The 21,574-nt window shown below is 36.9% G+C and overlaps 2 protein-coding genes across 3 annotated transcripts; one reads left to right on the forward strand and one right to left on the reverse strand.

The window, feature by feature from the left end:
- Positions 1-2,149: 2,149 nt before the first annotated feature.
- On the forward strand, positions 2,150-3,466 carry LOC137387253 (5-hydroxytryptamine receptor 1A-alpha-like). The gene is made up of 2 exons (XM_068073596.1): positions 2,150-3,083; positions 3,402-3,466. Exons 1-2 carry the CDS (start codon positions 2,150-2,152, stop codon positions 3,464-3,466), a joined length of 999 nt encoding a protein of 332 aa, XP_067929697.1.
- A 118-nt stretch (positions 3,467-3,584) lies between these two features.
- On the reverse strand, positions 3,585-19,713 carry LOC137387318 (nucleoredoxin-like). Of its 2 annotated transcripts, none has more exons than XM_068073699.1 (8): positions 19,624-19,713; positions 15,600-15,912; positions 15,399-15,486; positions 10,127-10,287; positions 7,605-7,809; positions 5,432-5,611; positions 4,293-4,405; positions 3,585-4,078 (listed from the first exon to the last, which is right to left on the reverse strand). In XM_068073699.1, exons 2-8 carry the CDS (start codon positions 15,900-15,902, stop codon positions 3,896-3,898), a joined length of 1,233 nt encoding a protein of 410 aa, XP_067929800.1. In that variant the 5' UTR covers positions 15,903-15,912; positions 19,624-19,713; the 3' UTR covers positions 3,585-3,895. The 2 variants fall into 2 exon arrangements, with proteins under 2 accessions (XP_067929800.1, XP_067929799.1); XM_068073698.1 differs by having other exon boundaries at positions 15,600-15,918; positions 19,624-19,708.
- Between the last annotated feature and the right edge of the window lie 1,861 nt (positions 19,714-21,574).

The following is a 21,574-nucleotide window of genomic DNA, read 5'->3' on the forward strand; positions in this document are numbered from 1 at the left end:
TATTTGTAGCATAGTCTCATCAGTATTTGTAGCAGTCTCATCAGTATTTGTAGTGTAGTCTCATCAGTATTTGTAGCGTAGTCTCATCAGTATTTGTAGCATAGTCTCATCAGTATTTGTAACATAGTCTCATCAGTATTTGTAGCATAGTCACATCAGTATTTGTAACATAGTCTCATCAGTATTTGTAGCAGTCTCATCAGTATTTGTAGTCTCATCAATATTTATAGCATAGCCTCATCAGTATTTGTAGCATAGTCTCATCAGTATTTGTAACATAGTCTCATCAGTATTTGTAGCATAGTCACATCAGTATTTGTAGCATAGTCACATCAGTATTTGTAGCGTAGTCTCATCAGTATTTGTAGCATAGTCTCATCAGTATTTGTAGCATAGTCTCATCAGTATTTGTAGCATAGTCTCATCAGTATTTGTAGCATAGTCTTACCAGTATTTGTAGTGTAGTCTCATCAGTATTTGTAGCGTAGTCTCATCAGTATTTGTAGCATAGTCTCATCAGTATTTGTAACATAGTCTCATCAGTATTTGTAACATAGTCTCATCAGTATTTGTAGTGTAGTCTCATCAGTATTTGTAGCATAGTCTCATCAGTATTTGTAGCGTAGTCTCGTCAGTATTTGTAGCGTAGTCTCATCAGTATTTGTAGCATAGTCTCATCAGTATTTGTAGCGTAGTCTCATCAGTATTTGTAGCATAGTCTCATCAGTATTTGTAGTGTAGTCTCATCAGTATTTGTAGCATAGTCTCATCAGTATTTGTAGCAGTCTCATCAGTATTTGTAGTGTAGTCTCATCAGTATTTGTAGCGTAGTCTCATCAGTATTTGTAGCATAGTCTCATCAGTATTTGTAGCATAGTCTCGTCAGTATTTGTAGCATAGTCTCATCAGTATTTGTAGCAGTCTCATCAGTATTTGTAGCATAGTTTCATCAGTATTTGTAGCAGTCTCATCAGTATTTGTAGCATAGTTTCATCAGTATTTGTAGCAGTCTCATCAGTATTTGTAGCATAGTTTCATCAGTATTTGTAGCAGTCTCATCAGTATTTGTAGCATAGTTTCATCAGTATTTGTAGCAGTCTCATCAGTATTTGTAGCATAGTTTCATCAGTATTTGTAGCATAGCTCTATTGGTATTGGTAGCGTAGCCCAGTCGGTATTTAGAGAATGCACATCGGCAGCATCAGAGGACTGTCACAGGCTATTTACAAACAGGTCAGTTGTGGGCCTTTCCATCTAGCACACAACTATTACAGTACCATCCTGTAACCATAACAAATCTCTTGAGAGACAGTTGAGAGTTTGTTTTACAGCCTTTCTTTACAAAGAAGTAGGTTTACTGAAAATAAGGTAATGATTCTGCCTAAAAGCACCGGATGAGCTCTGTTTGCCAATGCCACGGAATTAAAATGTGTCATGTGGGAATAGAGAAATTCATTGAATGTTTGGGGTTAAGTACGTAGCGAGCTCAGAAGTGCCATTTGCGCGAGGGTTTATCTAGTGGTTAGTGTAAGTGGCATGGTGCAGGTAGTCCCCAAGGGCTCAGCCAATTATAGCTATTAGGATCAGACATTCCTCCCTTCTGTTCACGAGCTAAGCTTATTTTTATACATACTCCTCATTTGTATTTTAGATTATCGAAAGTATATTGATTGGTGAGATGCATTAGAGGCGCAGGAAGGAGGGTGAGAAGGCAGTCGAGCAATGACTAATATAACACACTAAACAGCCACTTCAGAGCGGTATTCAACACACAATATTGTCAATCATGAAACAGTGAATACACTTTCACTGAGTTGTATCTAGAGACGCCATTAACTAGCTACGAGTGGAACCGTCACTTGATCGTCATTGCGTAGTAGCAATATCATGTATTTGAAGCTGAAGATCTCTACGAATAAATACTAACATGGAACAGTTGAACGATTCATTGACATCAACATATGGAGTAACTATCATTACATCTCTTAAAGAAAATATATCATCTAAGCTAAACCAGTCGTCGATAGTTGATGACCAAGATACGGAGAAAAGCGGTACAAAACTATGGCTTGACATCATTTTGGCGATTCTTCTAGGCTTGCTAATGCTCTGTACGACAGTCGGCAATTCCTTTATTATAACAGCGGTGATGAAAGAGAAATCTTTACAGACATTAACAAACAAGCTAGTAGCTTCCTTGGCAGTCACAGATTTCTTGGTAGGTTTGTTCGTAATGCCTTTACAGGCAGTGTATTCTCTGCTTGGCAAGTGGTCATTTGGCATTCCTGTCTGTCACCTTTTCATCATAGCCGATGTGATGTTCTGCACCGCAAGCATCCTTCATCTAGTCGCCATCGCTGTCGATAGGCTCTGGGCAGTCACCGACATAACGTACAACCGAGGCAGCAGGCTGCACAAGTACATGGTACCTTTACTGATCACAGGCTGCTGGGTTTTGGCAGCTGCTATTTGTTTGCCACCTTTCATAGGCTTTAGGGAAGTCCAAGAGCCGGGTCACTGCAGGATTTCACAAAACCAGTTTTACACCGTGTATTCTACAGTGCTGGCGTTCTACCTGCCTCTTATAGTTATTATTGGAATATATATCAGAATATTTTTAGAGGTTCGTGCAAGAGTCAGAAAGGTACCATTCGCTAGACACGCGCTAAATTCACCAACAAAGCACCATCGTGATGTGACAAACAGTGATACTATGGTGACAATAGTAACGGCTGAAGCATTGACCAATGGTAATCACCTAGCGAATGACACTCAGAGTTTGCCATCTGCGCCGGAAGATGGCGACGAACAGGAAGTTAATGATGAGATCCAAACCCTATCCATTCCTCCAAGAAAGCCTGAGCAGAGGCGACTGAGTGTGCAGCAAGTGCTCAACAGCATTCCACTTTTGAATCCTAATAAGAAAAAAGCTGAGAAAACCAAAGAGGACAAAATCGCAATAAGAAGGGAAAGGAAAGCGTTTAGAACGCTTCTAATAATTACAGGAGTGTTTGTAACCTGTTGGCTACCCTTTTTTCTAGTCGCTCTCATCTACCCATTTGTTTGTGGTCCTCAGTTGAACGGTAAGTGTGCAATTTCGCAATCATTATTTGTATTTGTCACTTGGTTAGGGTACGTTAACTGCATGTTAAACCCAATAATATACAACATTTTTAACCCAGATTTTCGAGCAGCTTTTAAAAAAATATTGCAGCACAGGTGCAGATGAACACATTTTCATAAGCTGTTATGATTTTTTCAATGAAGCCATGCTGCTATATCTTACCTTATTTTCTTTGCCAAAATATACCGTCGGCCGAATATTAGGTGTAAGAAACACACACTTCTGCCCACCTGCACTTATACTGTCTATCAAATTACACTTAACTGGCTGCGCTTAGTTGCAACAGGAGCCAATGAACGAGGAAACAAAGTGGGCTTGAATGTACCTAGCTATGACAGCTAATTGTTCGCAATTCCATCATTTGTGGCAAGAAATGGCAAACTTGACATAGTAAAGTTAGTCAAGAGACAGGGGTAACCCTAGCAATGCATATCGAATACACAAACCAATATCTAATTACTTCATGAGAACTTCAAGAGTGTATTTACTTAATAATTACTAGTAGAAGGTTATCCAGCGAAGAAATCATTGTGAGTATAATGCCTCTTACATAACCATACAAGAAAACCACATAACTGTTAGTAACTTGACACTCAATTTGTAACAGATAAATTAATTTAGGAAAAAATTATTATGGGGCGAGATTGCCAGGTAACAGATATATTCTCTGGTTTGTTATAATAATACAATGATGAAACATAAGAACAAGGTGATGGAATATAAGAAATGTCTAACAGTAGAAGATGAAAGTCGAGAAAACCTCAACAGAGTTTACAGAGAGCGGCTGTTCAGTTTGCCAGCCCTGAAGTCCATGACAAACTGTTCGATGCCAGCTTTATTTAGCTCTCCTTCATATTCTGTCACTTCCTGTCCAGAGATATTGACTATGGCAATAAAAGGAGCCTTCTTCTTTAGTTTTGTGAAGGCTATTAATGAATCTATCATATCATCGTCCTAAAAGGTTACCACGGATTAAATGACAATAGCGTGAATGAACTATTTAATGAAAAGACAATTCCAAAAGAAGAAAAGTTTAATTGGAAGTGAATAATATATCAGATTTTATAATATATTCTGAGACACGATGGCGCTATAAACTTGCCATGGATATTTTTAAATAAGACTCACAACTTAACGAGAGAAAATGTTTGGTAGATAATATACAGACCTCGGCAGTGTAGAAGTATAGGAGATCCTGGTTATCCTGGTCAGGATTAAACTCTTTATCCGCCAGTTCCTGCAGGTGCCCCTTAGCAGTCTCCACATTCTCGCTCTTTCCATCTAAACAAAATACGCTCACAGACGTTATGACAACTGTCAGCACAGCTGTGATAACAAAAGCCAAAAGAAAATAATTATTATACTTTAAATTACCTTTAGCGTAATAATTTGGAGCAAAAAGCGTTCGTTTCTCATTCATTAGACTAAAAATTTTGCATTCTATAAAACCAGAATCTAACATAGTTAAATTTAATGAAACAATTTAAGAAATCAAACTTTTATTGAGCTGTTTCCATTTAAAACTAACCAACAAACTCCAAGATATGGCTTTCCTTTAGGTAAACACTTCAATTTTAACTGATTAGCCGCCTCTAACCCGGTGTCACAGTGCACTAAATGCCCAGCTAGTAGCTTGTCGCAGAGAAACATTTTCATTTAATGCTGCCAATAAGCTTTTCAATAATTTATTATAGGCAGCCCTGATTCGCAGCGCACTGTCCTGGCTCTGAAATACAGTATACAATCGGATTTAATACTAGAAGGCTTCACGTTCACAAATTTTAGGTTAACAATAAATAATTTATAACAGCAGATTTTTTTAATGCGTGTTTTGCTGACGATAGCAAAATTTCCAACGTTGATGTTAACTTGCATACATAAAAAGTGAGCAAACAACTCCAAATCTGATTGTTGACTATTGCTAGTCGGTGACATGTCTTCTAAAGTTATAGCAAATGTATAAATGTTTGACATTGTTAATGGCATGTTGATTAGGGTACCTTTTGGTAGATTACACAAAGCTCTGATATTTCATCATGTCTGACTCTATAGAAAGAATCATATTTGGTTTATTTCGAAACCAATTTAGACTTATCTCCCTTGATCGTCCCTCTACGTGACGGTGCATTTAAATGGTGCAAATTGGTACTTTTTTACTGCCTGTGCAATACTCTATAAATGTATATGACAAAAATTTTAAAAATATGAACTGAAAAATATGTTTTTATATTTTGGTGGTATAGCTTGACCATGACACCAAGGCTTCATTACGGAAAACTGACCATAGCAGGCGATTTGAAGCCTTACCAGTAAAGTAAATAAGACAGGCTTTGTCGTTGATAGGACCAGCCGTGCCCTCGTTGAATTCGTTCAAAGCCTTCGGCAGCCAAGGAAAATGCTTTCCTTCGGGATCCCCGTTTACTGCTGATCTCCCGTCTAGTGTGATTTTCCTATCATTATCATCAAAGATAGCAAGGGTTGGAATACCTGGCAGCAAACAAACAAATGAGTATATTGTACACAATGACTATTCCTAGACTTAGACTCCCAACAAATGTAGGAAACATATTCAGATAATGAGCGGTGAAACAATAGATATGCCACGAGGACCTACAACTGCTCTGTTCTGTTAACCAAAAGATACATGTAGCACATCAATGAGTAGCACCATGGTAGGCTATATGCTAAAGGGCATCTTTCCTTCGGCATACTTACATTGTGCTATATCATTGAATTTTAATGCCGAGCAAAATGTGCAGGAACCAGCAGAAAGTTACAGCACATCTCATGAATAGGTACTTCTAGTGCTTGCTGTCATATATGTACATATACGTATACAATAATATCACATCTCATGAATAGGTACTTCTAGTGCTTGCTGTCATATATGTACATACGTATACAATAATATCACATCTCATGAATAGGTACTTCTAGTGCTTGCTGTTATATATGTACATATACGTATACAATAATATCACATCTCATGAATAGGTACTTCTAGTGCTTGCTGTCATATATGTACATATACGTATACAATAATATCACATCTCATGAATAGGTACTTCTAGTGCTTGCTGTCATATATGTACATATACGTATACAATAATATCACATCTCATGAATAGGTACTTCTAGTGCTTGCTGTCATATATGTACATATACGTATACAATAATATCATCTCATGAATAGGTACTTCTAGTGCTTGCTGTCATATATGTACATATACGTATACAATAATATCACATCTCATGAATAGGTACTTCTAGTGCTTGCTGTCATATATGTACATATACGTATACAATAATACGTATACAATAATATCACATCTAAAACTCCCTTCTCGTGTTGTATGTGAAAACAATTGAGAACTTTTTTAGAAGTGTACAAATGCTTGAAATTTGAATTGTTAAAAATTAAATATAGTAGCATAATGCGAGTTTCCACAAAAACGTATCTATTGAAAGTTTGTTGCGTGAAATCTTTAGCCAATAATCTCAACAAACACAAGGATGCCTGCAGTGGGTACCCAACTCGTCCTTCACATATTCGCTAGTTCTGAGAAGCATGAACATAATAAACAGAGCAAGATCAGTGAAGAGATCATTGCTCAGTGTCTAAAGAATGAACATGGTAAGGATAAAAATAGAAGCCATTTGAATAGACGAGAGAGGACAACTCTTACGTAGGTAACAGCACTTGACTTTACAAGTACAACGAACTGTGGACAGGAAAAGGGTCTCACTTATTTTCAGCTATAAGAGAGACAGTAACAAAATAATAAGGAGGCATGTACAGGTATACATCCTAACTAATAAGGAGATGTCTACGAGTGTACACCCTCACTAATTAGGAGATGTGTACAAGTGTATATCCTAACTGATAAGGAGATGTGTACAAGAAGGAGGGTACAAGCGTATAACCTAACTGATAAGGAGGTTTATATGCAGTTCTAATACTGTATGTACACATGTTTAGTACTGTATGTACGCATGTCACATATGAGTCCGGTACTGTATGTGCACATGCTATATACAGGTCTAGTACTGTATGTACATATGTTATATACAAGTCCGGTACTGTATGTACACGTGTCCGGTACTGTATGTACACGTGTCCGGTGCTGTATGTACACGTGTCCGGTACTGTATGTACACGTGTCCGGTACTGTATGTACACATGTCTATATTGAATTATCACTCTGATGATACATGTAAATATGCAAAAAAGTCATTGATTACGAATGGCAGTAGCAAATAAGGGAGTCATATGCCGACTTGAAGCGATTTCAAAGGGTTACAGAGAGACTAGGGACACAATCACGTACAATGGACATAACTTTATACATCTTTTGTAAAAAGAGACTTATGCCACTTTTTAAAATGGGAGTTGTCTACTAAAATGGTAACACCAACAGTAGCGGACAACTACTAGAAATGATAAAACTAGAATGTGCATGTTTGATTATGAAAAGTTTACCTTCGACGTTACAGAAGTCTGAGAGCTTCTCCTTACGCTTGTCATTAAATGGCAGAGCGAGCCAAGGCATGGACTCAAAGTATTCTTTATAGGAAGCTTCATCCTTGTCAGAGGAAGCAAAGACAATCTCAAACTCTTTGCCACTATCCTTAACCTTCTTGTACATCTTGCTGAGGATTGGAGTGAAACTCTTGCATGGGGGACACTGAAAGAGTCAGTATTCGCGTAGTCAACACGATGTACCCTGTAGAACCTGTAGAGCTGTGTTAAGTACTGTGTATAAAATACTGCATATATCATGTAGGTTAGTTGAAATTGTAATACTCCAGAATAGATTGAACTTTAAACTAATATTTTTAACTAAAAAAACTGAAGTTTCAAAGCTTTTGAAATTCTCTCCGTTACAGAGCAGACTGGCCACGAAGAAGGTAGTGCAGAGGAAGACCATAAACGATAGTTGTGTAGCCATATGTGAGTTAGATTACTATTAGAGACAGGACAAGGTATGTTGACAGAGATATGACAACTAGGTCCCACCATCTGTTACCCTATTCAAACTTATGACATAACTACATCCAGCCACTTGACCTAATTTATCCAGCCACAACTTAATTTCATGTGATTAGCTGTTAGTTATCACACTGGGAGATGTCATAACTTTGTGGTGCTATTAAAATCCATAAATGACACATTTTAGTTATGTAAGTATTCCATGAGCCCAGAAAGATAAGTGGTAAATTTTATTTATAAAAGCATCAACCTTACATGTGCTAAACCAAAGTGACAATTTACTATTAGCTGCGCTTAGCATGGTTTGAGGTAAGTCCATGATATAAGATAAGACCAGGCAGGATCCTGCCACATTGAAGAGCTACCGTGTGCTGACTGGTACAATTAAACTGCTAGTATATTGAGTAACAAAGACTAGATGCATCAGGACTCTGTTCCAAACTTACACCGCTGTCAAGCTATGAATTTAGTAATGCAGGTAGTGACGCAGGTAGTAATGCAGGTAGTGACGCAGGTAGTGACGCAGGTAGTGATGCAGGTAAACTAAACAATACCCTTAAAAATGAATTTACACAAAATTCTGTAGATTTTATCCAAAAGTATTGGTATTTTTTTTATCATTTGTGATTGTTTTTGTTGTCCCAGATGATCTGATCATAGAGTTATCTTCCCCTAGAGTGATAACAACACGAGCATTTCCAGTGACAACAAGGAGCGTTTAGGTCACGCCCCTTTTTTTACGCGCTAGTCAATCGTAGTGATTAACTAGATCAATAACATCAGCCATGAGAATGGTTAAACAAGGATCATGAATTTCCACAGTTAAGATAGTAATTAATGCTCATATTAAAGAAATGATGATTATAGTTTATTACTCTAATATATGCTTATTATTTAAAGCAATTCCATTCCTACATAACTTGCTAAGGCCCTGAATAGATAGTGTTAAGTAAGTGAGTTAATGCAATCAGTTACTCATAGATAAGATAGTCATACTGGGGTTGTATTACATTAGTGTGATGGGAAGCTAATCGACTGCCATCAACTGAAAGTATTGACATTGTATGGTGATAGAGTGATTCATGAACAACTAATCTGATGAACTGATGAACAACTATCGCAATGATAACAACTAGTGACATCATTTGGCACATACGTATTTTTCTTCTGAGCATTTTGATCGCCATCAAGTTTTGTCGATTTTAATCTATAAACATCCTGGCAATCAGATCACCTCAAACAGAGAAAACAATCGCAAATGATAGAAAAAATACCGATATCTTCTGATAAAATTTACAAATATTTGTGTAAATCTATCTTTAAAGTAAAACAACATAATTTTTTTAGGCAGATATCTTATATATAATGCCAAGACATCTATTATATTCGCAAGTATACGAGGGAAAGCGAAATCTGGGCAGGCAGAGGCTGAGATACAAACATGTAGCTAAGGGAACTAAACACAAACAGATGACAAGAGAAGGCAGTAGACAAAGCTGCACAGAAGTCGGTGATGAACTCTAAACCATAAAACAGTCATTGTTGAGAGAGCGAGAGAGCAAGCAAGAGAGAGGGAGCAAGAGGGAGAGAGAGGGGGGAAGGAGAGAGGTATGTTAATATATAGAAGCTCATACAAGTTGGTTACTCAATGTTGGTTCACCTTGCATAAGATTTATTTATTTTGACACACTACACACTACGTACTTTACGATGGCTGAGAGACAAAAGCTTGCTAATTTATTGTTGTTCAAATCAGCCAACTCAGAATGTTAAACTTGTGGATGGTAGAAGACAGCTAATACTGTTCTATATTAGATGTACCATGACTAGCCCTGCCAACCTTACCATGACTAACCGCTCCAGACCTGCCAACCTTACCATGACTAACCGCTCCAGACCTGCCAACCTTACCATGACTAATCGCCCCAGACCTGCCAACCTTACCATGACTAACCGCTCCAGACCTGCCAACCTTACCATGACTAACATCTCCAGACACGCTAATCACTTACCCAATGAGCTGAGAAATAAATAGCTTTCACTTTCTTTTTCAGCTCTTCACTTTTCACCTTAGTTCCATCATTTTTTACAAAGTCTCCAGCGTAAAAGAGCTCAGCAAAGCTCTTAGGTGGCCAAGGGAAGCCATCAGGTTCACTCATCACCTTGTCTCGCCCTAAATTTACCATCACAAACGCTCTATCTGAGCTCGTAGCAGTGTATAGCGCAGCCTTGCGTGAAAAGCTTGTCCGCATAAGATAAATACACCACTTAACAAAAACCAACTTTTAGTTTCGCTCTTCCAGGTAATTCAGTACATGGGGAAATTAATTTTCCAAAAAGAACTAGTGAAAATGGCTGGTGATATCACGGATTGAATGAATTGTATGCCAAAGGTAAAAAAACACAAGAAATAAAAAATTCTTTAGCAAATATTATAATCGGTAGTCTATGAATAGCTTTAACTAAGTTTTCAATTCTAATATTAATAATGTTCGGTATTCACATGATAGTACGTAGTTTGAGTGAGTGTCTATAGGTGTACTGAAGTCAGGAGTGGGTGTCTATAGATGTACTGAAGTCAGGAGTGGGTGTCTATAGGTGTACTGAAGTCAGGAGTGGGTGTCTATTATAATAGGTGTACTGAAGTTAGGAGTGGGTGTCTATATGTGTACTGAAGTCAGGAGTAGGTGTCTATAGGTGTACTGAAGTCAGGAATGGGTGTCTATAGGTGTACTGAAATCAGGAGTGGGTGTCTATAGGAGTAATGAAGTCAGGAGTAAGTGTCTATAGGTGTACTGAAGTCAGGAGTAGGTGTCTATAGGTGTACTGAAGTCAGGAGTGGGTGTCTATTATAATAGGTGTACTGAAGTCAGGAGTGGGTGTCTATAGATATACTGAAGTCAGGAGTGGGTGTCTATAGGTGTACTGAAGTCAGGAGTAGGTGTCTATAGGTGTACTGAAGTCAGGAGTAGGTGTCTATAGGTGTACTGGAGTCAGGAGTGGGTGTATATAGATGTACTGAAGTCAGGAGTGGGTGTCTATAGGTGTACTGAAGTCAGGAGTAGGTGTCTATAGGTGTACTGAAGTCAGGAGTAGGTGTCTATAGGTGTACTGGAGTCAGGAGTGGGTGTATCTACTAGTTTCCTATAGTGATTATATAAGATGTCTAAACAGCTTGATTCCTTATGTAGCAAGAGATGTGAGCTTTAAATCAACAATTTTAAGTATTTGTTAGATTGGTTCTTCCAGATACAGAATGTTTGAGAGACTCTCTTTTAAATACGATAGTGACAACGATGTAATCATCACAAAGCATATATTTTTGTATTCTTCACAAAAACTTGAAATTAAATTGATAGTATTTATGCTCAAACACAACGCGTTACCTAGTAATACTATATTATTACATGTCTTAAAGAACAGTCCGTGTTGGACTGTGCAGAGGCACAGAAAACTAAGCTGAGGTGGTTCATCGCAGTGACCACTGAATAGAGTGGAAGGATTGTGTAAGCGGAATAAGTAGACATTTATGTAACGGCTCAAAGAGGATGTACGCTAGGGCCGAGTCCATTGTCATCATGACACTGCAATATTGACTAGTCGATTTGACTACTTTTCCCGGATACAGGCTTAACTGGCATGAGATAAGCATTTGTGAAAGCTATTATAAAAGCGCTATACGATAACCTCAACCTCAATCAGTGTCAACAAACAATTATACAAACACGGTCGCTAGTGAAGAGAGAGCGCAGCTGCTACTGAAAAAAGAGCATGCGCTACACTATGAAAGAATCAGCAGTATTGTTAGCTTGTAAGATTTTGGATGATTTTCATAACCTCCCACTCCATACCAGTTGTTAGTGAAATATTCAAAATATACAATAACAGAACTTTGAATGTACCCCAATCTAGTTTAAGTTATACACCTCTGGATGTTATTATTTGAGCATCACCAGTTTATAATAACGATATGACCTGGTCAAGCTGAGTAGAGTCAAGTTAGTCCATTACTTTCACAGCTCATTCCCCTCAATCATGCAGTAATAATAATAAACATTTTAGATAGATAAAACCGTCAAACTTGTTCTATTAACAGTTAGAAGGCTGGACTTGCGTGAACCTTCAATATGATAAATAAGTAGACATTAACTTTATTTTACAATGGTGATATATTATTATATATATATCATGATATGATATATATTATATCATATTTTACAATGATCAATGCTGTTGAAAGTAAAGTAGACTATGAGACAAAAAACAGAAATTGTAGAGTAAATTATATCTATTAAAAGATAAAGTCTTTTTGCATAACGCAGTTTTGCAAAATGTAAATAGCAGAATATAATGTAGCAAGAAGTTGTTGTCTGGTATAAGGAGTAAACGTTTTTTTGGGGAGGTAGGAATGTAATGGATGGTCAGGCAGATTGGAGATACAATAGGATTGTAATGGATGGTCAAGCAGATTGGAACTAAGATTTGAGTATTTTAAACAGCATATATCTAAAAACGCATTTAGCTTCTCAGTATTAAGGGCATTTAGAAGCTGCTGTAACTGTCCATATCAGATAGCATAACCTGATATGGACAGCTATAAAAATAAGATAAATGTGCCAATAGAGTCGTATCTAGATGGATTTCCATAGGTTCATTGAGAATATGACTTTCGCATTTAATTTTTTTGAGAGAATTGAGTTGGAGGTTAGTGTGCAAGTCGGTTGTTCACCTGACAGATTTGTAATGAGTGGTTAATTTTCTTTTAGCACTGAGCAGAGGCCACGGCCATTTAAAAAGGAATCACAAATGAGTTGAGATGTTTGCATATACCACACATGTCACATGGTCACATATGTCACACGGTCACAATATGTCACACGGTCACATACGTCACACGGTCACAATATGCCACACTGTCACATATGTCACACGTGTCACATGGTCACATATGTCACACTGTCACATATGTCACACATTCCCATATATGTCCCACGGTTGCATACGTCACATGGTCACATATATGTCACACTGTCACAATATGTCACACGGCTACATATGTCACACAGTCACATATGTCACACGGTCACATATGTCACACGGTCACAATATGTCACACGGTTACATATGTCATATGGTCGCATATGTCATGGTTCTAAAACAATACTAACAACTGAGAAATGTTCAATCCCTGAGCAACTCTCAGGTTCTGCTATCGGCCACCTTACAATTACAAATCAAGATCACTGGTTATTACGACAATGACACACGACTTATTGTCGACCTGCTTCTACCATAAATGATAGAATTAGTCGTGGCAGTAAGAGGAAGTTATAATACGTCTACACACCAGGTGTACACAACTTGTTACAAACAGGTGTACACAACTTCTTACAAACAGGTGCATAACTTCTTACAAACTCAAAAACTGGAGAAGTTTCATCCATTTTCATTCTATGGTCACCAACGAGGAAATTTTGATACTGGCAACACAACAATCTGCAACTCTCGACTACAATGTTGAACTTTGGCCATTAACTAACATCCAGGCTTTTTTGAAACTCACCGCCTCTGAGAACAGATTAACTGCGCAGGTACGCCTAGTTCAACGCTTTATGTAACTAAAGTATTTATTTTGTATATAACCAAAGTACTTCCATCCCGACTTTAATTAGGGCTCAGTCTACTGACAGTAGCAGGAATTTATACATTGCAGTATTATACATAGTGAGAGTATCTAGGGGTATATGTAATTGTATGGAAAGTACATATTTACAGAAAAACATGGCAAAATGAAGGCTCCTTGTGAAATAGGCTCTGCGATGAGTAAACATCTCAGCTTGTCGATACATGACATCTAAAGTGATGTTGTCAATAGCAGTAGATATCAATTTGCAAGTAGACATTAATTTAGTGCTGATCTAATGCAGCTAAGTAAAAAGGACTCAAACTGAACAGACTAGGACATGCTCAATTTTGTGCAGTCATTGCACAGCCCAAACTAACGTCTGATGGGCTTTTCATTGGTGAATACAGAGAACTGATTACAGGTGCGATGTAAAACAGGTTACGACATCCCTGTTTTACGGTGTTTATGTCTTGCGATGTGGAACACAATGTTTTTTGTCCCCTCGTTATGGCATTTTTTTGCCATATGACATCAAAAAAAATGTTTTTTTTAAATTCAAATTTGGTGGTTGGTGGGCTGAATTTGTAGGAAGAAGGAAGATGCCGATATGCTATTAGTCATAATCTCGCCCACAATGCCTTATAGAGATACGATGCTCGCTCTCTTTCAGTTCATCATTCTTCGTGTTTCGTAAATGCTTGATATTGCGTGGGTAAAACAAAAATTAGTAAGCAAAAGTGAAAATCTATTGTGCATTTAAGCAGTTAATATAATATATACTATAAAACCTAATTCATTATGCGTATACAACTACAGCTATAACTTTAATTCGTTAGCCACGGGTCCTAACATTGATGATGACGGGTCCTAACATTGATGATGACGGGTCCTAACATTGATGATGACGGGTCCTAACATTGATGATGACGGGTCCTAACATTGATGATGACGGGTCCTAACATTGATGATGACGGGTCCTAACATTGATGATGACGGGTCCTAACATTGATGATGACGGGTCCTAACATTGATGATGACGTTGATGAAAGAAGCAAGAATCATAATCATAAGCAGATGATAACCTCTAAATACACTAAAGTTACTGTCTGTAACCATAGTTACGAAGGTTAACATATTGTTTTGTAACTAATTTTTAATATGTATAGATGTGTATAAAATTTTGATGTTGTTTTACCAGGGGGTATTAGCATTAGATAATTACTACCTATAAGTTTCTATACCCCTCTATACGACATTTTCACCTTACGATGCCAACACCGGAATGAATTCATGTCGTATGGTGGGGTCTACTGTATAATATTCTCTTTATTTCCTCAAAACCTATTGATTCAGTCATCCAGTCAATAAAAAACTGAACATAGACCAATAGAATTGCAGGACATTAAAACAGGAAATAACTAGAACGGTGCTAATTATTGGTGTTTCGATTAAGCCCGCATAGCTGTTGGTTTTATCAGTGTAAATTTACGCCACCATTGAGACTGTCGCCGCCATTAAGACTGTCGCACTGTCCACCACTCCATCCCCTCACATGTGTATGGTATGCTAATGAGTGTCAGTAATGCTCACTTGCTGTCACCTATGTCACGTGTGTCACTATGCTGACACTTTTAAACAGGTGTTAAGGCAAATCATACCTTTAGTCGTGATTGTATCTCCTGTCTCACCATTCACAATAACAAGAGTGGGAATTCCTCTGACACCATGCTTCTTAGATATCTGTGCCTACAACAAAGCGCAGCGTGCTACGTTAAGAGGTAGATGGAGTGTGGGGCACACCAAGGCCTACACCATCTAGTATGAACTGTAACGACCTGCAAAATCTATTCCTCATCTACCTTCAAGTCTCGTTGGTCAAACTGGAGAGCCAGCCATGGCATATCCTTGTAATAATCGTTAAAAGCTTTCTCGTCTGAGTCCGAGCTTATAAAAATAAACTCGACTCCTTTGCCTTTGTCGCCTTTCTTGAGCTTGTTATAGAACTCGATGAGCATGGGAGTGAACCTTCGACACGGGGGACACCAGTGGGCCGAGTAGTAGAGGCAAAGGGTAGTGCCCGGGCCAGTGATAGACTCCCACTCTATACTCTCACCTTCTTTGTTAACTATGTGCTTGGAAAGTAACTCCTCTAACTTAGCCATGGTAAGTTACCTGTAACTGAGAAAGATGGGCCATGGTAAGTTATCTGTAACTGAGAAAGATGGGCCATGGTAAGTTATCTGTAACTGAAAAATATGGGCCATGGTAAGTTATCTGTAACTGAAAAAGATGGGCCATGGTAAGTCATCTGTAACTGAGAAAGATTGGTCATGGTAAATTATCTGTAACTGAGAAAGATGGGCCATGGTAAGTTATGACAATAAATAAAACATCCTCCCTTTTCTAATAGCTACTGTTTATATAATAATTTATACTAGAGTTGACCTTGCATAAATATAGATACTCTAGTGCAGTGCCCGGCGTTACACAGGTATTAAAAATCAGCTTATAAACAGTGGCAGGTAATTTAGTTACCTGCCACTTGCCATTAGCCTGGCACATTGTCAATAGCTAATTTGAGTAAGCTAGCAATTTGAGTAACGTACTAATAAGAGCTGTGAGAGCAAGCATAACGCAACACAGCGCTTACTGTGCTGCGTTACGGCGCAGCGCAGTAAGCGTATTTTCACTCACATAGCGACATATATCGCAATGAATCCATTAATCTCACGTAGCTCAATGGTTTAGCACATCATCTGAGGAACGGGAGGTTCTAAGATCAAATCTTCTGCGAAATGGATTTTTCACTCGAAGATTTTAATAACTATAGCTGGACAAACCAAATCACACACAAACTTTAAGATTTATATATATAGATTAAGGATAATTCAAAACTAGTCATAACTCTATGGTACAATTCTCACCACCCTTGCTTCGCAAGCGTGAAGGATTCAAACAAGGTACAATAGCAAAGCTATTGAACAGCGCCAATCACCAATACTCAATTGTGATGATATACCGTGAACGCACATATAACATGAATAACTTAAGTCAAGTTTTCGCTTCATACTATGTAAACAATTTCATGTAACGTAAAGTCGGTCTAAATTCTCAGATTCACTTTGAATAATGAGAATCTCATGGTTAGCATTAGAAACATCGTTTTCTCTCATGTCGTACTTGAGAGTGAGAACGACGTATAAATATCTTTATACATAAGTACCCTGGTAGTGAGAGATTGTAAGGTGTCAGCTGATAAAGCGCAGAAACTAAATAAGTAGCTGCGCAATTATTCGGAACGACAAAAAAAATCAGTCGATTGGTGCAGGCATTAGAGTGTCAGTCTATCAAACTGAACATTACGAGTTGAAGTCCCGTTGAAAGCGATTTTTTATCTAACCTTTAACTCTGACTTCAGATAGATGGATGAACAGACAGGCACCGTCGGATATACTTTTGTTTCACTTCATGTAAAACATGTATCATTTTTTTTGCAGCATAGATCTAGCTTTGTTGAAAAAGAGGAAAACATAGATTTAAATGGAAGCTAAAGGTGTGAGCTCCCCCTCCTCCTCTTGTTAAGTAAGGGGAGGACGTTGAGGCTCCCCTTACTTAACATAAAAGAGATAGAACATAGATTTAAATGGACGTTAAAGGTGTGAGCTCCCCCTCCTCCTGTTAAGTAAGGGGAGGATGTTAAAGGTGCTCCCCTTCACATAAAATTACTAATCTTGAGCCCTGAATCAAATGGGAGTGATAAAAAAGAGAAAAGCTGTGGAAACAAACCAATAATACGACAGTTGTTGTACAGGCATTAAATTAAGTTTTTTTTATTTTTTGAAGGGCCAAAAGGAGAGATTTTAGGAAGGACTTGGATTAGGCAATTTAACTATATTCTACTGTTTGCATAAAATAAAATCCATTATTATTTATGTTGTAGGAGTGTCTACTGTATTTCCAAGCATAAATTTGCAAGTTACTGATTATAAAATTATCATTGATAAAAACAAGTTGTTGGAAACTTTGAAAAAAGGAGAAACTCCATGGGCAAGACGCATGCTTGCCTACCAGTTTGCTGGACTTCAAAGTTGAACAATTCCTATAGCTCTGAAGGGCCTATTGTCATTATAACGCTTACGAAAAAAATCATTAGAGTGGTGCATTTTTAAGGAGTACCTCTATAGATAAATGCATGCTATAAAACTAGCCTACAATTTTTATAGTGGGTGCAACTGCTATGATTTATAGTAAAATTACCATGTATTAAGATATCAATTTTCCTCACATCCCAGAAACAATTATTTTAATTTATGTGTGCAAAACGTCAAATTCTAACCACTTATGACCAACATTATCACTAGGAAATATCTGTACTTCTCCCTTTTTCCTTTATTGGTAAAGCTTTATAATTTATTTGAACTAGAAACTTAAAAAGATGAATTTAGGCATTCTACATGCACCAGGATATCACTGCATATGAGTCTATTATTGATATCACTGTACATGAGCCTATTATTGATATCACTGCAAATGAGCCTACTATTGATATCACTGCAAATGAGCCTATTATTGATATCACTGCAAATGAGCCAATTATTGACTGCGATTACTAGGACAAGAATCAAGCTCGGGCGCATCATTGCAAACAATAAATCATTGCACGTGTCTTTACTGACTGCTGTTAAATTCTTATTTAAATTTTTTCATTTTCGTGCAGGTAACATGTTTTTGTTTCAGCAGTTGGCTGAATGTTATTTCCTGATGTTAGACATAGTAATTAGTAAAAGTGAACATGCAAAACTATTAGAAAAGTGTATTAACCAATTTTGTATGCTGTAGCCAAGTCTGAAGCAAAACCTATAAATGCTTTCTATATTGTGCATGCTGAGTATTTTAATTGATAATCATGGAAACCTTTGAAGTATACATGCAGATACAAATTGTATACATACAGATACAAATTGTATTCATGCAGATACAAATTGTGCAATAAACTGCAAGTAGGAAATAGTCCATTTTTTAATTATAGGCCAATATTATACACACAAAAATAATTTTTAAGGACAACTTCTGAAAAGATTAAGAGAGTATTATCAAAAAGTAATAGCAACTGTTTTTTATCTATTTCAAAATTTTAAATCTCTGTAATTAAACAGCTATGGTATATATTATAGTTTTTCAAATTTTAGTCCTGGTAAAAAGTGAAGTATATTATGCTCATCCTCAAATAAGTGAAATAATATGAGCATTTGTACTTAAGTACTGAAAACTAAGTGATTAGCTGGTTAAATTTAAAATAATGCAAAAGATACAGCTCAAAGGTAACAACATCCAGAAATTAGACTAAAAAGACTGGAACCTTATACAACTACATTATGGTATTCAACACATAAAGAACAGACAATCCAAGCTGTCTTGAACTTGCCAGTGTTTGTTGACAAAAATGTAACCTACTGACACATAAACATTTCAGTGCTTGACACTGTGAAGCAAGCCAAGATCTACAGGCGTAAAAAATTCGGTTCCATTCGAAGTAACTTGGACAATCGAGTAAACCATGGTACAAAAAATATCCATGCAATGCGTGCTAACGGAATCTCCTAGATTTTAAACGTATTCAACGTTACTTATATTAATGAAATGTTTTGATATAATAATGTAAAAAAATCAATTTTCTAGTAGCTTTTTTGTAGCTCAAAGAACTACACCACAAAATATAACGTTCAAAAAGGTGAAAGAATGAGGCTTCTCCTCTACAAGCTAGTGGTTTACTTCATACCTCAAATTAAATGCATTTATATTTGCATATATTAAAAAAGATAAACTTTGCAACAAAAAAACTACGGCACTATCGGCAGATCCAAGCTGAACGCTGGCTCTTACCAACAGTAGCAAGAAGGAATCTGCAAGTACTTTTCCTTTCCCGATCCCGTGAGGAGATCAATCGGCAAGTGAAGGAAACGCCGATAAAGGAACTTATCCATTAGTTTGCGCGACTAAGCTTGACATGACGTTATATTCATACCAATAACAACTATTTGCAAAAATGAAGATCATAAGCTACCTAGTAGCATTCACAATTGTGATGCGTCACTGCTTAGCTACGATAAACAACGATTGCACTGAGCAGATAACTGCCAATAAAACAATGCATCCGAGTGGTAAAACTGCTTTACACGTACAAATGTAAATGTCAGACTACAAATAGACTATGGAAGCTTCATATAATGATATAAAGAATCCTTAACTATGACAACTATAATCATTACTTCTATCTCAATTTATGCTTTATACTGGTTAAGTTTGTGTTGTTTTGAATGCTAACACAAATAATACAGCCAACATTATGAGACAACAAGCTATCAAAAAATGTCTGACAAGCTTGTGGCAAAGGTGCCCGTAAAAACCATCTATGTGCTGCATGACATATGCTCCCATATAAAATAAAAAAACTTTTATGATGTTTAACTTTAAACATAGCAATAAAAACTATTTTTACAAGATTACTGATCAGTTAAAACGAAAATATAGACGAATTAGTTGTAGTTGGCAAAATAGATGAGTGTGCCACATCTAATGAGATATATGTGAAGTAGTATGGCCAATATGTTTTTAAAAAGTTTGGAACAAAAATCTACATGATATGAAAGTATTTTTTCATAGTGTTACCAGTAAACGTTGAAATCAAACATCAAACTACCAGGATGAAGCAAATAATCTTAGTAACTGGTGCATAACCTTCTGCTCAACTCTAAAAAAAATAAAGAGTTAATCTTCAGTAACTGTTGTAATAACCCTGCCATCTAGAATCTAATAATAAACAACTCACTCGACTATTGAGCAGGTGTCAGAATTCACATTTCTTGGCACAGTTCTGAACAAGAAACTAGACTTTAACACTGAAAAGTGTGTATCCAAAACTCGCAAAAGGCTACATATTATGAGTAAACTGCGACATTTGGGGATTAACGCTAGTCTCATTCCAACATGCTTTCAAATGCTCATAAATCTCCTATCGAAAGTGTTCTAACTTACCATCTGGTAGCTGCCTTCTCTCATCTCACTAAGGACTCTAAAAAATTGCTACAAAGGGTAGTAAAATCAACTTTGAAACTTAGTGGTGTTTCAGAGTTGCAGTCTGTTCAGCAACAATATGACTGCCGCCTAGCCACCAAAAGCTTAAAGTTAATAACATCAGAAGCCACACCAATCTTAGTTTTGACAAAGCTACCCTTAGAACGTCTGTCTGTGATAAAAGTTAGAGTGAAACAACGCAAACACAGTTTTAGATCTAAGTCTATTTACCACATTTTTACCAAGTAGTATGATTTTTATGATTTTAAATTTATATTTTATTTATGTATTCTTCAGTTAGCATCAGTTTTTATGAGCATATATACAAACATTTTATTTCTTTTACTGAGACAAATATACATACTTACTTAGTTACTTACTTACTTAAAATCGGCTGTTGAATTGCAGAAAAGGTCCCTTCAGAGAGTGGCAAGTTAAATACTGATAGGTGTATCAACCACCATCTGTCTTGCATAGTGGTCATAACAAGCATGAGTATTATATGTGTTATAAGTATTTCAAATATACTTATAACACATATACACTGTACAGTACATACATACCTAGTCTCATATACACTGTACAGCACATACATACCTAGTCTCATATACACTGTACAGCACATACATACCTCGTCTCATATACACTGTACAGCACATACATACCTAGTCTCATATACACTGTACAGTACATACATACCTAGTCTCATATACACTGTACAGCACATACATACCTAGTCTCATATACACTGTACAGTACA

Source organism: Watersipora subatra, chromosome 2 (assembly GCF_963576615.1).
Source record: "Watersipora subatra chromosome 2, tzWatSuba1.1, whole genome shotgun sequence".
NCBI lineage: Eukaryota > Metazoa > Bryozoa > Gymnolaemata > Cheilostomatida > Watersiporidae > Watersipora > Watersipora subatra.